Source organism: Epinephelus lanceolatus, chromosome 9 (assembly GCF_041903045.1).
Source record: "Epinephelus lanceolatus isolate andai-2023 chromosome 9, ASM4190304v1, whole genome shotgun sequence".
NCBI classification, from domain to species: Eukaryota; Metazoa; Chordata; class Actinopteri; order Perciformes; family Serranidae; genus Epinephelus; species Epinephelus lanceolatus.
Genome location: NC_135742.1, coordinates 19717813 through 19736025, shown reverse-complemented (window position 1 = coordinate 19736025; position 18213 = coordinate 19717813). Strand labels below are relative to the sequence as shown.

Here is an 18213-nt window from a genome sequence, read left to right as displayed (position 1 = left end):
AGTTTAGTCTTTAATCTGTAAACCCTGAAGGATACAAGGCTGCAAATTCCTGAAACATATGAAGAATCTGTAAGCGGGCAACATAAATAGCCTTTCTTTGCTGCCCGTTCTTAAGCAGATATGACAGCTTACAGCCACAGAGGTTGCAGCCGACACACACAGCAGACCAGACTCACTCTGCTGAGGCCTTATTGGAAGACAAGACGGTGATCAATAAGTCGGCTTTGGGACAAATAATATACTGCAGTGGGGTAGATAAGTTCCTGAAAAACATCCTGTATTTTGTTCCACTGCTGTGCACCCAGAGTCACTGCAAAAGATGTTGACAGTAACAGTCACTGAGGGAGGAAGTTCTGTTCTTCATGATGTGAGGTGTGGGGACTCTGTGCTCTGCAAAAGAGCCCAAAGGGACAAATACACAGTTAAAATCGTGCATCTAGAGGTTTACAGGTGCAGGTGCACATGAAAGGCTGCAGAGCTGAATGCAAACCAAATGCAACTGTTCATTAAAATGTTTCAAAATTCCTGATTGTGAGGGTTTCACAAATCCTAATGAACTTTCTATCATTCTCAGATTTTTTATCATTGTTTCAGCCCTTAACATTACCAAAGAGTGTTCTCTCTCATGTGGTCCTGTCACTGAAATCTAGATCTGCTCGGCACGACCAGTGAAAAAACTACCAGATTTGCAGTACTGTCTGGCTTTAAAGAGCCATGACTCACTTTAAATAAGCTTGTAAAAGCTGAATCAGAGATTTGCGTCAAACTCTTCACAATGGGGAGCTTTAGTCATTTGAACAAATAAGATGAATTCTTTTAGATATTTACAGCTAAGATATTTTCCTACAAGACATATTGGACGGCAAATTTGAAATAGCTCACTCCAAAAGAAGAGCTCCTCACAGAACTTGAAATTGGAAATGAGGTTAGTAAAATAATTTCTATTCTCCTGAGACATGAGCTTTTGTTTGTTATGCACTTTTAATTTCTCCTTGCTATTTGGGATAAGTACAACCTCATAGGTATAGAAAACTAAGCATTGTCTTTGAACAGTGAGCAGTTTTTGAAAAAATCATGTCCTCATATGGGGCCATTGGGTTTATTTTTGATCGTCACAAGTGTGTAATAAAGTATAAAACTCTTCATTTCAATGCCTGAAAATTACTGTGCAAAAACAAAAGTATAAACAATGCAACATCTGCACAATGTTTTGTATCTTAGGACTGGAGTTTTCAACTCTAAAACTGCTCAAAACTTCATGTCAATGCCTGAACATGGCTGTGCAAAAGAAAACTGCAAATAATACAACATATAACAGAAGGAAGGTTACCTCCTGGTTACTGCTTTGGCTGGCTGAGTACCCCTTTAGATATCACTCCAGTTACAGAGTATGGTGGAGACTTAAAGCACCTGTGTTGAGAGAAAGTACCTCAGGTTGAGGCGTCTGATGCAGTTAACATCTTTTTGGGGGTAGGCATTCACGCATGGCAATGCTGCTGAACAGCCACACATCCACGTAGCAGAGGAAGACAAACAAATGAGACAAGTGACTACAGGTGTCACTCCATTAGTAGGCGGGGGTTCCTGGTCTGGTCTGCAGGGGCTGTGTTGTATTCTGCCTAGCAACAGTGACTCTTTCTTTCCATCCATGGGACTTTCGCGCAATATATAAAAGCCTTATGTTCATTTTGTAGGAACAGTCTGTCATGCCTAATCGGCCTATCCCAATGTCCTCAATTGAGTACTTTCTAATTAACAGCGTTCTAGCTTATTACTATTGCTAAAATTGGTCAAATTTTATACCAAATAAAAGTAAAAACATTATTAGAAAAAATAATTTCAATTTAAAAAAAATTCAATCATAAGATTTGATCAGGTTTTGTATCTTGTTTACTTTTGTATTGGGATCGGCTGTAGACTGACTTGGCAGAGATGGCAGCCATCTTGTTTTCACATCAATTGGTGTATTGTGCTCTAGCTGCCACTAGATGGCACATGAAAGTTTCCACAAATGATTACAACAGAATAAAGTGGCCCAATTCCGATCCGATCCCTTACAGACTCACTGACTTAGAGGCGTGTTCATGTGAAGTGCGTGAGTGTGTGAGGGCTGTCCCATTGTCAAATCATCAAGTCAGTGAGTCAGTGAGTGAGCCCTTTATGTCCCCTTACCGTAGGTCAGCATCGATGCAGACTTACGGTAAGGAAATTAGCCACAGTTCATAGCGTTGTGACGTCAAATACAGGTGTTGCCCTCGGAACACCGGAAGTGTTATAAAAAAAAACGAAAACACGGTTGGCAGATATGCAAACGGTAACGTTATGGAAGGAGAGTGAAAAAAAACAGATAGATAAACAATGAAACATTACATTAACAAGGATTTAAGATGGTACATAAACACACATTAAATCAGAGGAATACCAGTGGTTATATTCCACACACAAAGAATAGATATCTAAATATATATATATAGATATCTATTCTTTGTGTGTGTAATATATGCTCACAATAACCGATAAATGATCACGCCCAGAGCCGCCAGTGTCAACAACATTTTGTAGAGAGGGGGATAAGTGCTGTCCCATTCCTATTTGTAGCATCCGGAGCCCTTTCAGACTCTCACACTCAATCACTTACATCTGACGTCAGTTAAGTCAGTGAGGGTTCAGGGCTTGAGTCTTTAGGGGCCGGACTGGAATTGGGCCAGTATGAGGTGCAGCCAGTGTTGGGCAAGGGTTACTTTAAAAGTAATCAAAGTACGTTACTGCGTTACTTTTTAAAAAGTAACCAGTTACTTTACTGCATTACTCCCTGAGTAAAGTAACTCAATTACTTTAAAAGTACTTCCAACGTTACTCCCTGAGAAAAGTAACTCAAGCACTTTAAAAGTACTTTTGAGTATTCTACATTTCCTATTGGGCAATGGACCACAGGGAGCTAAGCCTACATTTGTTTGTCTCAAAATTAAAGTTATGGACCACTTCACCCTTCACTGAGATCCAATTCTCCCATCACAGCCGTCACTTTGACCAGTAGAAACACAGAACGATCTGCTGCCGTAGACAACTGTATGACAACAACACCCCAGCGTTTTTAATATTTCCTCTAGGGATGTTACCACACAGAGTAAAAGGGGGAAATGATGGTGTGAAACAGCAGAGGCACTTTGTCAACCAGCTGAGTTAACGTTACTGTCATTAGCATCAAGCTAGCAAACAATGGTACATCCTCACGGTCGGACATAAAGTAATAACATTAACAAATAGCGGCGGGGCTTTTACTCACCACAACTGCAGAGGCTCCCAGCTTCATTTGAAACAAACTACATTATAGACGGTCCGTTATTTATTAATCCCTCTGTGTGTTTATATATTTACTTTTTATCCGCTCCTTGTCTTTGTAAAGTTAACATATCGCACCGTCATTTCAAACTCAACACTTATTTCAAATTAAAAGCCTCTTATAACCTCGGCTAGAGAATCCCTCCATTTTCTAAATAGGCTTTTATTGTGAAACATTTGTCAGAACTTCCTGTGGAAGATACAGTAGCTTGATAGTTTACGTGTGGCGCTTCAAATGTAGCTCCTGCCATCTGCTGACGCTTTTAGGTGACTACAACAACATGTCGGCTGGCACATGAACAGACACAGTTCTGGCAGTGACTCAAATAATAGTGAAAGTGATAAAAATAGGACAAGAATAACCCGATGACATCACACATGCCGTGAAAGACAACCGGGGATAATTGGTGAGTACCAGCGTGTAGCGTGTACCAGGCATAATGCAAGTCCTGAGTCTGAAATATGTCTGTCAGCGAGTCCTACTCCACCTATTTAGACTCTACCGTAGACAACGGCAGCATTTCTCGGACCACGTAGCGAGCCACAAGCTCCGTGGCTTCTTTCAGACTGATAGGTTTAACGTTATCTCCGTTATTAGAGCCAAACAACAGCCGTTGCTGTTGCGGAGCTGAAGGACCAGCGTTCTAAAAGTAACGGAAGTAACTGATGTCTTGTTTGAAAATGTACTTAAGTATTTGATTACTCAAACAGCAAACTAATGCGTTAGGTTACTCGTTACTGCAAAAAGTAATCAAAGTACTCTAATGCGTTACTTTGTAACGCGTTATACCCAACTCTGGGTGCAGCAATCCCAAAATGTTACGTGGACGCAGGGTCACAGGAGGTTAATGGTTATTCAATTTTCCTCTCAATAACCCCACACAACCCTTGAATATGTAAAACATACCCAGAAGGAAGTTTGCAGAGAGGCACATTTGATGACCATCTCTAATATCTGACGGGAGTCCAAACGGAAAGTCAACAAAATACTTCTGGACCCCGCAAATAACAGCAAAGTAGACTACAACCAGTTCAGACAAGCACTGGAGAAATTGTGGACCACAAAATGGAAACCACTCACATATTTTTAGGCCTCGCCCTAAGTTAAGTAATATCTGGAAGGACACATTAGATGCCCTGAAGGAAATTTTCCACCAGGACATCGTCCCAAAGATCCAAAAGTAGTCCTCCCCATTGCATTTCCTGAAAAATCGATCTCTTACAAATACTTTTGGGAGTTTCAGTTAAATGTGTCACAGTCAGATGGTTGAAACCTGAACCTACACCAAGGTATGGGGACTGCATTAGATGGAACAGATCACATCCATCTTTCATCTTCCTCTGAGATCATTTTAATCTATATCTCCCTCCTCTGATTTTATGTACATCCTGCTGTTTTTGAATATTTGGTTGAAGGACCTGGATAGGTACCAAGGCAGCTGGAAACATTGTAAAGGCAATAATGGAAAGTGAATGATGTCAAAACCATACTGCATGTACTGCAAGTAAAACACAAGTTCAGAAACTCTAATAAGATCACTTATTCACATGGACATTTATGAATGAATGCAGACTCTGTTAAGAGCGGCACATTACTTTTCTGCCACCCTAATTATGGTGTCTGTTATTCATATTTTTAATAAGCCAAATCATACTCTTCTTTTTTTTAATGCTGAGAAGGTCGTAAAAGGAGGATAGAGACAGACAGAGAAAGGGACAGAGGAAGATTAGGTTATTATTAGGGCATCTAAATAACCACAATTATCTAAAATACCAATAATTATTCTCAGAGAGCCATCTGCTCTGTGCCGACGGACTTAGCAGTACACACACACACACACATACACGGTATCGTGCTCTGTTAATATCAAAGCCTTAATAGACCACCTGGCTAACACTTTGCTCACTGAAAGCTCTGGTAAAATTCATGCTGCATAATCACCATTTAAGAGGTTCAAGAGATGAGACCAAGCAAAATTCGATTCTCCTTCATGAGTTCAGTCGCTGCATTTATCCACACATTTACACTTCTCTTATCACAGAGCTTTTTAACATCTACAGAAATGGAACAGAGGATGTTTTGCCCCCTCTCTTTTCTATATCCTGCCATAGTTTTTGTGATCTGCTCTCCCCTCCACCCGCCCCTCTTCTCCCCCATACACTGAGCAGCACTCCTCTTTGTCCATTGTTGTCCTTCACTGGAAAGTTTCCAAGGGGCTGTCACCCCTTCTGCAAGATAGAAAATCAGGAGACACATGGATGTACTTTTTTTGAACCATCGTCACGTGTCACAACAAGTACTGTTAAGGAAACAGACATGCTCAGACGATGGTGCCACTGCCTGGAAGCATTGTGATCTGGCGAATTACAGTGTCCACAAAAGCAATTACCATCTAGCTTTTTTTCTTCTTTCTCTTATCTGCCATCAGCTCCTCCTGTGCACTGTGACTCTGCTTTTCAAAAGCCTCACGAGTCATTCTGTATGGAGAGTCACTATCAAAGCACCTGAAAATTTGGTTTCAAAACTAAAGTATTTCTCTGTAATATCAAAGCAGGTCTAATCATTATGTTCATATTAACAATGGAACAATCGACTGCGTTTATATAAAAGGCAGAAAGTTATGAACACACAGATAATTATCCCTCAGCTCTTTGAGTTAATTGTTTTGGTTTTACAGCACACAGCTTGACGGTTGCGTTCAGTCTCACTGTTCTCATAGCAACATCTAACTGCAGCTGTTTTAAGCAAGAAAGCACTCAAATCCTGCTGAACGCTACCTGCCCAGCACCACACAAAAGACAGACAAAGTTTACAACCAAACCGAAACAGAGCTACAAGCAAGAGAGTGAAAATTGGATTCAGACCCTATTCAACATGTTGTTAGGACCACAACTCTACATGAATGATCCTGTGCTCCATATCTGCTGGATCCCACTTAAAACAGAAAAACAACAAGAAAAACATGAGTACAGAAAAACTCCTGTGCAATTTCTCTATCTTTGCCAGGAAATGTTGTGTTCATGTCAGAACCCATAGCAAGAAACTTTTGATGACATAAAAAACAATCTTATTTGGCAAAATTAGTTTTTATTGGTCAGGACGCTCAGATAAAAGGCTTTAAATCGAATTACACTGCACTTTAAAGGGACAGCTCATCCTAAAACCAAGATATATTTTCTCTTACTTGTTGCAGATATTAACAGCAGAGTTCCTTTGCATCCCCTATTCTCCCCCATATGATAGTGGTGCTCAAGGCACCAAAAATGTACATTTGAAAAACTCAACAGCAATGTCTCTTTCCGGATATCATGACCTGGTTACTCAAGATAATCCACAGACCTTGTTGTGAGCAGTAAGTAACCAGGTCATGATTTCTGAAAAGAGACATTGCTGTTGGGTTTTTCAAATGCAGTGTGGTTTGGTATGATGGTAGCGTCACTACAAGTAGTGACGTTACTAACTTAACTACATTTCTCAGTAGGACATGTTCAGGTTCTAATATCCCTTAAAAAAGTTTTAATTTAGGCCTGTTAGTTTTATTGTTGAGGTGAGGTGACCTCATAGGCCTCACGTGTGGTCATGAGCTCTGGGTAGTGACCGAAAGAATGAGATCGCAGATACAAGCATGGGCTCAGCCTTAGAGATAGGGTAAGGAGCTCAGACATCTGGAGTAGAGCCGCTGCTCCTTCGTGTCGCAAAGGGTCAGATGAGAAGGTTCGGGCATCTGTTCAGGATGCATCTTAAGCGCCTCCCTTTAGAAGTGTTCGGGGCACGTCCCACTGGTAGGAGGCCCTGGGGCAGACCCAGACCCAGAACATGCTGGAGGGATTACATATCTCATCTTGTCTGGGAACGCCTTGGGATCCTTCAGGAGGAGCTGGACAGTGTTGCTGGGGAGAGGGACGTCTGGGATGCTTTGCTTGGCCTGCTGCCCCTGCGACTCAGCTCCAGATAAGCAGATGAAAATGGATGGATGGATGGATGGATTTTTATTGTTTATATTACTGTCTCTTATTTATCATGATTGTATTGGCTGAAAATGTATTTTGGAATGCTGTTTTTGAATTCCTAATATAGCCAGATAGCAGACTGACAGAGGCCAAGACAGAGAAATGCAGTAATTAGGAAGAGGAGAGACAGACAGACAGAGCGCAGTAGGTTGACTGATGATGTCATTCTATTGGAGGACATGTTCAAATGTTACAAAGTCTTCAAAACAAAAAAATAAAAGAGGAAAGTTTTAATTTAAGTGTGTTATTTTATAGTAACAGTTAAATTGAACATTTTTTGCTGCCAATTTGTTTGGCTTACAGTTTTTCTTATCACTGAGATAACGCTGATTTGACAAAGTAAAAAGCTTCTTCTGCCATCTTCTTGTAGCTTAGCCTGGTGATAGCTTCAATGTAGTGAAACTTTATTTTGATGTAGAGTAGGGTGACCATATTTTGATTTCCAAAAAAGAGGACACTCGGCCTGGCCACGAGATAGCCTATTCAAATGATACTTGCAGTTTACTCAAAGATGCCTTATAATTTTAATATATTTAAAGTTTATATGTATGGATAGAAAATTCAGTTATATTACAAAATAATATCTCTCAAAGACAGAAATTCAGATAGGCCCCTATAGATAGGGGACACATACACACACTAGAGTGTGGCTACCCGATCCGAGCCCGATGGGTCCCGACGGGTCGTTCGGGGTTCGGTCAAAAATGTATAAATTGTATTCGGGCTCGGGTCGGATTCGGTCAGCTTTCAGTGAAAATGTAGTGTAAAAATAAATAAAATCCTATTGTCTGTCCTGTTTATTGCTTGGGGACTGTTATTTACGTGACAACACCTGAACATAACACACACAGACACACATTGGCTGTTTGTTTCTACCTCTCCCCTCTCTGGAAGTCTCGGACCTCCAGCCGCCCGCCTCCGCTTTGATTAAACGCTGAAAATAAAATAAAAGAGGGAGACAAGTTTTCCTATTTTATCTTATTTTGTTATATTTCTCCCTCTCCATCTTCCCTCAAGCCTCGGACCTCCCGCTGCCCACTCCCGTCTCAAACACAGAGGTCTCCCTCTCCGCGGAGCACCCACTGCGCACGCCCGGCCTGTTAAATAGCCTGTAACCATAACAACTGTGTGACACAAACTCAGTGCTTTAGTCATTAAATAATGTCGGGCTCGGTTCGGTTTCGGACATAACAAAACAGAATGACTGTCGGGTTCGGACAGAAATATGCGGCCTGTGCCGCACACACACACACACACACACACACACACACAAGAAAAACCGGACATTATCATCAATTTATAAACACCCCCTGGACGCCCTGGACAGGACATGAAAAGTGGACATGTCCAGGCAAAAGAGGACGTTTGGTCAGCCTAATGTAGAGTAACACTGGTAGCTTAGCTCACTACATTTTTCCATACATTTTAGCTTGCCCAACACTGTTCAAATGTATCGTTTTAGAGCTTTGAGCACCACATGCCGAGTGCCATCTAGTTTGATTATATTCAAGTCAATCATATCTCTATGGCCGATATCTCCAACACTCTGCAACTCACACCAAAAACAATCTAGCCTGATAGATAGCTCTGCAAGTAAGAGCAAAAACATGTATTTTTGATCTGAGGGTGGACTGTCCCTTTAACACCACTGTCAGTGGTCCAATTATATTTCAAACGGATTATAATGCAGAAAAAAAGGTCACTGCACTGATACAATTAAATAATGTTTGTTTCCACTATGAGACCAAATTGAGACTGACAGTTAGAACATATCTACGTAATTAATGGTTTGATGTAAGGGAACAGTTTGCTGATCCAGTCTCTAAAATATGGAGACAGCAGATGACGATCAGTCTGATTTTGCCACTTCTGTTGCTAACCATTAAGAAAATTTGAAAAACAAAGAAAGGATTAAACGATGTTTCTAAGATCAAGACATTTTTAACTGATCGCATATCTTGTGGTGAGAGGCAGGAACAAACCCTGCTCACTGACTCACCTCATTTGTGTTACACGAATTTGCAGTGATGAGCTGTCTCACACATTCAGCCTGATAATGACCTTGTTATCCCACAGTTAAACCAGGGAAGGACCTGCGAGGGTGGCTTGGAGACAGACAGGGGTTGTTGGAACTCATCATGGTGGAGAGCGATCATCCATGCCCTCCGAGGCTTGGGCTGTCCTGCTGCCTGCTCTGATCTCTCCATTCAACCGGTTAGCTTCAGCGCTCACACACACACCACAGTACATTCATGTATGGACAGAAAACAGACTTTAAAATGACTTCTGTAATTTGCAGTGGCATCTTACACTGACGTCAGCTTCTCTTTATGGATAAAAAGCTCTCATATTTGCCATCACACAGCTGAGTGTCATTCAATAATAAAGCTTGGGAGCTGTTGTTTGGTGGCGGTGTCATTATGTACCACTTAAGTGCAGAAGGACGCACTGATATCAAATAGACAGGTCACTGTGCTCTCCTGTTTGCTGGGTGTGATGTGATGGAGAGGGGGAGACGTGGGTAGACAGAAAAAGAGCTGAATGTTTTCCTCAGTATAAGATATAAATTGTTCTATATCTAAAATAAGTGTGTGTACATTGAACATTATTGAGGATATAGATTGTCTCTAAGATGTATTTACCCTGCTCTAAAGTTTTTCATGTTTGTCTAAAATTGCATGAACAAAATGAGTGAACTATGTCGTGATTTGACTCTATGGGACATCAGCATGTTGTTCTTGAGCCAGTCATGTGTGGCTCTGGCTTTATGCTTGGGCTCATTGTCTGATGGAAAACATCTCCCAACATGCATTTAATTAGTTTCCATGATTTAACTCAGAATAAATTGCATGTATATGCTTCTCTACAGGTTGAGAAAATGCATTTGATGTAATGGAAATCCTTTCAAAATTTAATAATATATGGTTGGTAGGAGAAAAATATACTCTGTTCCTAAAACAGTTAGGGGAAACCAGCTTTTTACCCAACAACAGCAAAACAATTTACAGTTCATTATCCTGCAGATACATGACTAATACCAGATTCGCCACGCTTTGCCATTAATGTAAAAACAATTTTATCTTGTGGTGTGGTGTGTGGTGATCCATCTCACACAGCAAAACCATCTTTAGTCTCAGTGTAACAGCACCTCCTACTGGTGAAAACAACTCATTACAGTCAGGTCTGAGCAACAAATTTAACAGGAATGTCACAAAGCCACTGACTCTAGCACAAGGATACTCAACTTACTTTGCCCAGGGGCCACTTTTGCAAAATGACAGGAGGCCAGTTGCAGCAGCCCCACGCAGGTCAGGTGTATGCAGGAGCAGTTCAAGGATCGGAGGCCATTTAGACCAATGTTGGGGGTTCCCTGGGATCCTCCCTTGGCACTTTTTCTTTTAAACTAACAAGCTGTGTTTTCATGCTTCCAGTGCACTCTTGCACTTTCCTTACATTCAAAGTGCAAAATAAATTCCCAGTGTGAATGAAATTATTTTCACTGTGAATTAGAAAATGGTCTGTTGGCCACCCTGCACCCTCATAACACAACTTGCAGCTGAAAGTTAAGTATCGTTTGAAATTCTTAAAACTGTACCATTAACTTGCTTTAAAGTTTCAATCTGGTAATTTATTAAACTTGACTCGAGATTGCATTTTAAAATCTAATTTCTTGGGAAAACTGTTTTCCTACTATCAACTTTGGGAGTGGAAAATTAGAAACTTTTATATCCACTGATGAATTTAAAGGCATAATAAAGAATGGGGTGATGAAAGCATGCTGTTGTTTTTCAAGAGGCCACTCTGCTAAATAGCCATTCTGTTTTTTGGGAATTTTTTTGTATCATGTTGTATTTTAATAGTGATTTTGCACAGCTGCTTTGGCCAAGCCTCTCCTGGAAAAGATTTGATCTCAATGGGATAAATTAAAAATGTAACACTCCACCATGTAATTTAGTCACATGCTCAAAAAAAGACAAAAAACAACTCATCCACAATTCAAGGAACTTGAAAAGCAAAAGATTTTCAAAGTACATTGATCATTTATTCTCATATAAATACATATAAAATACAATATAAACATGTCTTACAATATTAACTGGTGTAATAATGGATCTGACAAGGAACTGGAAAAAAAGAAGCTCACCCTCAATTTTTCCTGCATTGCGCATCTGTAAAGCTTTAGTGTTAACATGGGCTTGCACCTCAATAAAAAAAAAAAGGTGAACTTTTCCACATCGAGCTCGATCCTATGTCCTCAGTCACCACAGGAGCAGAGAGTTACAATCCCTTCAGTTTAAGATCATCATAACCTGATATAGAACTACTCCACAGGCCTCAGTCCAAAGGCACTGTCCGCATCAGCTGCCTGTAGACCTCCTTAGCCACACTTCGACACATGAGGCAAAATACTAAAAAGTAGGTGAGCAAGGCTGCTTATGTTTCTGACTGGTGAATCCATGTAATTGCGCGTATCCTGTAATACAGTGTTATTTTGCAATAAGGAGTAAAACTCTAGCTCAACTTCTGGATCCTACAAGAGCCACAGTGATCGTTCAGCGTTCCTCTCTGGCATCTCTGTCACATCGTCGCTTCATAGGGGAATAAACTGACTCGAAAGATCGCTCTTTTCACTGAATGTCCGCCATCAGCAGCAGTTGTGACTCAAACCATAGAGAAGTGGGTGTGCATAAGTATTCAAAACACCCTGTTCTGCGTGCATGTAACAAAGACCTGAACAAACAGGACATGTGCAGCCTCAACACCATCTAAAAAATAAACCCAGAACGGTAAATGTAATTTTACGCCTGGTGAAATAAACAACTTTTCAGTGCACAACTTTAAAAGAAACTGGATTTCCTGAAAAGCTCTGCTGAGAAATTAGATCAAGCCACAAGAATTAAAAACAATCTCATCAGAGGCTTTTTCCAGGAAGCCCAGTTTGATTGTATAACTGAGGGTGAAGCCCGACAGTCAGCGTGTATAATGGAGTTGATTTCAGACACTTGAAATTAAAAACTACACTGTAGCAGAGAGGAGGGATATTTGGAAACTTACATAGCAGAACTTGGGCTTTACCTTCATTGTAAACAAAAAATATATATAATATAAAGATAAAACCCTTCAGCTTGAGTCAATAAACCTCTTAAATAAAGCTTTGGTCAAACTTTAAAGATTGTCTTTTGCGGTTGCAAGTAGAAAAACATCAGAAAACACAGTCCAGACTAATTGGGGGGGGGGGAGTTCAGCCGCAGAATGCCGTGGTTTGCTTACATAACTGAGGTCAACCGCGAAACCCCCTGACAAGCCGAGTCCTGCGTCACTCGTCTTTTTCATGACTGGCGTTTCCATTCATAACTCCATTGCTGTGGTGTTCCCATGTCTGATTCTGCAGTACTTTCGGGAGCCTCTTGCCTTTGGTGTAGGCGTGGTACCAGAAGTTGAGGAAGAGGAACAGGAAAATCACGCCGTACAAGCCGATGATGTAGATAAAGATGGGGAACTGGTAGGTGCAGTCCATGAAGAAATACTGGGAGATGTGGCTTGTTACCAAAACAAACTGGATCTGGGGAGCAACAAGGAAAGGAGGGGTTGATTCTGCTGTCAAGATTCCCACAGGACTTTAGAAGGGTACACTTGGAGAATACAAAACATACAAATAAAAAGGACTGCTCAGACTGCTTTACATACCAGCTGAATGGTTGTCAGGTATTTCTTCCACCACAGGTACTTCTGGTAGTTGGGGCCCAAAGCAGTCAGGCCATAGTATGAGTACATGATGACATGGACGACGCAATTCAGCAGGGCGTGAAATGTTCCCATCCCACCTGAAAACAAGGAATGTATCAATTTTATTAAAGGTAACTCAAACTACACAAAAAAAACCTAAAACTAGGTGTGGAAAAAACACAACTTTAGTTATAAATAACTCAACAAGCATCAGGAGGCAGTGGCAAAGTGTAATTAAAACTAAACTACTATTTTTTTTTTTTTTTTTTTTTTTAACAAAAAAAAACCAAGAAACAAACAAAAACTCTGGACACTAAACTGAACTAAAAATAAAAATTGAAAAATCAGATAAGAACCAAAAAACACAAAAGCTACAATAACCCTGGAGGATGTCTGGGACAATATCACAATATGTAAAAAGAAATTAATATAATGTCAAAACTGTTGCTGGCATATCCAAGAAAGACGGAAGGAAATCCTACCTGCAGAAAACCGAACTCCGAACCACCAGGTGAAGGGCATGATCGAGTGATGGTAGACATGAAGAAATGTCACCTGGCTGTTTTTCTTTCTCAGCACAAAGAAGATCTGTTAAAAAACAAAAAGAAAAAAAAGGAACATTTATATGCATAATTAGTTAAGAAAAAACACCCACACTACATGTACTGATTAAACAGTGATACATTTACTGTGAAATTCAATACAATCTAGAATCTACTGCAACACAATACACCAGGAAATGATAGTGATCTTTCAACTTACCGTGTCCAACATTTCTATGAACTTTGAGAAGTAGTACAGCCAGCACACTGCCGCCATCTAGAGGAGACAGAAGAGAATATTTCAGTACTGATTGAAAAGAAACTAACTCAAGAGCTCTACTACATGTGCAATCAGATGCTGCAATTACATCCCAGTTATTAAAAGGAGTGGCTTACCCTCATACCCTGGGGTGAATCAGAGTAGTCGACTAGGTCACAGTGAAAAGAGTATCCGGTTCCCCATCCTGACATCACAAACTGGAGAGAACAGAGCAGAGTGGTTAGTCACAAGTAAAGTAAATAAATTGGAAATGGCGTACAGCAATAAAATTGAGTATGTCTGGAAATATTTTATGGAACTGTTATCTCAGAATAGGAGTTCGAGAAGTGATGTCGAGAGAAATGGGGGAAATGGGCGATGTTTAGCCAACATAGATGAGATAAAAAGAACAAATTGTCAATGTAATGTTTTTTCCCTTTGTATGTGATGTTTCTGCAATGGAAATGCAATAAAAATAAAGTTTAAAAAAAAAGTTGAGTACATCTCAACGAGTAAGATGCAGCACAAAGTTGAAGTCATGTTAAAGTTATGCAGCTCTTAGGTAACGTGTGCAGAATACAGTGTGTGGCAACAATGAGCCACACCTGCAGATCTGGTTTAACTTCACATCAGTAGTCAAGTTTGAAAAGGAGAGGGAAAAAAAAAAAAAGTATGAACGAGAGTATTGCCCAAGACTGCCAATGGCATGTGTCATGGCTCGGGGTTCACAATGAACTCGACGACACAGAAAGAACCAACTCCACTATGAGTCTGTGATACGCACTGCTGTGTCAAAAGATTTCACTTCCTTGAATCTCATGTCAACTAATGGAAGCAAAAGGATAACATGACGCACCTCATAGATCATGTAGAGCGAGAGAGCCACCACGCTGAAGTTGTATACTATGAGAACTCCTCTGAGGTCGAAGGCTTTGCGGTTTTCCATTATCCGAGGGCCCAGCGACGTGACGAAGTAAATGTACGCTGCGATGATGAGGGTTTGGGGGAAAGGGGACGACATGAGGAACCAGGTATCCGTCCGCTTGTCTGTTAACAGAAGAGTGTTGACAGGTTTGTGAGGAGGTGCAGATACAGAGAAGAGTGTATCATGAGAACGTAGGAATATAAATTGACCAAGAAGTCACTTTGAATATTTAAAAACTTACCTGCATTTGAGATGAACTCATCATAAATGAGTGCAGCTGAGGACTTTATTTCATAAAATTCCATTTTCAGACAGGGTCCTTGCGTTTTACCTAAAAAGAGGAAAGGCAAAGGTTAAGGAGGTCAGTTTGGACCGGACACGTGTTCACTGTCATTTTAATATAAAGCAGTTGGATATTTGTGTCCGACAGCAAAAAGGGTCTTTGTTCACTGAAACAGATGGACATATTTAAAAGCTGCTAAACACACTGAAAAGAAAGCACTGCATTCAGGTGATTTTGAATAGAAAAACCACAATAAACTTTCACCTTCAGGAAGTATAAAGGTTAATAATGGCAACTAATTCCTCCAATTTTATTATGAACTCCAACAGGAGGTGAGTCTCTTGCAAAAGTTCACTGAAACCGACAGCACGCTGCATAAACACCTCCACGTGCAACCGGTTTTTCATCTGATTAAATCTGAACGCTTTTAGACTCTTGTAGTAGTCGGAGGCAAAAGAATGGCCATACTTTAAGAGCATGCTGCCATGGCTGAGAGACGGGACTGTAAGGTTTAAAAAAAAAAAAAAAAAAAAAAAAAGGGGGTGCTTCTTTGCTGCTCCTCCGAGTGTCTGAGGCGGACAAAGCCAAGAGTGTATGGAGAGTACAATGAGTAGTGTCTTTCAGCTTACAGAGAACAAACAGTGTGATGAGATGTATGCAGCCTCCATGTATGCATGGCTAACGTATAGAAAATAATTTGTTGAGATTTGAGACGTTTAGAGTACGCATTACAATACACAGACAGCACTTTACGGTTACTGACTCAGTCATGTAGACATTCCAGTCTCAAACATGTGCACCACTGCCTCCACATTCTTCTTGTGTAGGTAAAGACTAAAACTAAAAGGCAGTTCCTGTGTATATTCATTTTATTTCAGTGAGTTTAAGTCATCAGTATTAATTAAATTAGTTTTTCTAAAGTGAAGTTTTTAATTTCAGCTAAAATGTTTTTACATTCCTAGTTTTAGTTTACAATAATAACCTTGCTCCAGTTACAATATAGTTAATGTTTAAGGTCCTTTCATGATGATACCAACATACACATGTGAACCACAGGGATCACTGTGGATTAAAAAGTTTAAAAAAAAAAAAAAAAAAAAAAAAAAAAAAACACACTCCACAATGTGACAAGAAATTTGTAAAATTACATAAAAATCTCTATTGCAGTGGTTTATAATTACACAATGCAATGTTGTAAGAGTCTTAACCTGGCCGATTTTGAAAATTGAAGGTGAATGGGATAAAGTTTCTCCAGTCATTCTGACATCAGTACTACTGTCATTAAAAATAACCCCACATTTAATGCAACTGTGTAAGATGCAACTCATGTGTAACAGTTTCTCAACACAGGGTGGTGTCTCGCAGTTTCAGGGTCCATTGAGATAAAGCTTCACAATGACTGGCTTGACTGGTTTGTAAACTATGTCTGAAGTTGGAGAACTATGCCAAAGTGAACTTCCCTTCTCAGGGGCCTCACTGTGACAAACCTGAAGTCAAACTAAATCTTATAAACTCATTACACCTGTTAGATTACTTTCTTAAAATGTAAATTTGATGTGCCATTTGTAAGGATCTGTGATTAGGTGTAAATGACTAGCACACAGCACCCCATGTCTTCCAAGTGTAGCCTACGTAAGAGTCTTAACCCTACGTGACAGGTTTTCAAGGTGTGTCTACCTGAATGCAACGAGAACTTGAAAGGTGCATGGGTGGATGTTGGAAAAAGGAATGGCTTGTCTGGAGTCTCTACACTAATGAAGACGTGCATGGCAAGCCTTGACACGCCAATTAACGTTATAGTCAGGGATCCTGATGTAAAGGCTGCTGCTCCCAGGACACACACTCTCGTTTTGTTTATCTTTAGTGTCTGCAGTGTCAACACCCACAGTTTACAGAAGATAAAAATCCACCTGTGAGTGACGTATCTCAATCTAGCCACATTTATGCACACACACATACGCACACGATGGGGTAAATACACTGACCACATCTGTGCATTAAAAACACCAACATTCACCATGCACCTTAAAAATACACCAATTTAAATTTAAGTGTTGTGTGTAGGAGCCATTGAAGTTCAGGGTCATGTTAAGACACTCATATTTAGTTAGTGTACAATTTAAAGCATCAAAATTAATTATTTTCAGCCAATATAAAATTCATATCCACCAGTATCGCTGTAATCCTCAACATGATGAGGACCAGGTGACGACACTGATGAAAAACAGGTCCAACAGCTCCCATCCAGCTCACAATGACAGGAAATGTCTCAGTAATGACGGGCACGCGTTGCGTCGACGCACAGGTACTGTCAGATTTTAATTGCGTCCACCTTTAGGAGTACTACTGAGTTGTTTTATCACTTAACCCAGATTTAGTTAATAAAAAGTCAACTTACTGACCTTTATCTACCGCCGCCACGCGATGAAAATCCTTTTCTTCTGTCAAACTACCTGTGTCCAAACTCCCGGCTCACCTGCAGGTGCCCAACAGGTGTGTCTCCCGCTCTACTCAAGCTGACACAGCTCGCTCTCCTCCCTTCTTATGGGAGTCCCAGTGGGCGTGGTCTGGGCTCCGCTTCCGCCGTCACTGATTGGCCAATTCGTGGTCCCCCCCCCCAAAAAGAGTTCGTTCCTGAGAGATGCCTCATCGAAAGCTATGTCAGGATTTTGTCAGAGTACATGATATCCTCTCAGGACGTAAGCAATAATTAGTTTCAGTTAAAAAAAAAAAAAAGCAGGTTTAGTGAAAGGGCTGTTTTTTTCCATAACCTCCCTAAAATAAAATAAAATAAAAAAACACAGTAAGATGACAGAAGTAGGTGAAATGAATAATTTATATAAATATATATATATATATATATATATATATATATATATATTAATATTCATTTGTATATCACTTATCCAAACAAGGTCACAAAGTGCATAAAAATAAGACAACAAAATAATAATATATAAAAAAAATGATAAGAGCTAAGAAAAATAGTGTGTACAGAGGCAAAAATAGAACAAAAGGAAATAAAACAAAAAATTCACGAGTACAAGTACAAATCAGGCATTAAAAGGGAAAACTCTCCTACAATATATATATATATATAAAATAAAAATAAAATCATATAAAA

The 18213-nt window shown here is 40.0% G+C and overlaps 1 protein-coding gene across 2 annotated transcripts; it reads right to left on the bottom strand.

Annotated features, from left to right (window-relative positions):
- Positions 1-11343: 11343 nt before the first annotated feature.
- On the bottom strand, positions 11344-17625 carry elovl7a (ELOVL fatty acid elongase 7a). 2 transcript variants are annotated; one of them, XM_033620022.2, is made up of 8 exons: positions 17492-17625; positions 15048-15137; positions 14738-14928; positions 14019-14099; positions 13843-13899; positions 13563-13668; positions 13042-13178; positions 11344-12916 (listed from the first exon to the last, which is right to left on the bottom strand). In XM_033620022.2, exons 2-8 carry the CDS (start codon positions 15109-15111, stop codon positions 12671-12673), a joined length of 882 nt encoding a protein of 293 aa, XP_033475913.1. In that variant the 5' UTR covers positions 15112-15137; positions 17492-17625; the 3' UTR covers positions 11344-12670. The 2 variants fall into 2 exon arrangements, with proteins under 2 accessions (XP_033475913.1, XP_078026780.1); XM_078170654.1 differs by lacking the exon at positions 17492-17625 and adding an exon at positions 17259-17462.
- Between the last annotated feature and the right edge of the window lie 588 nt (positions 17626-18213).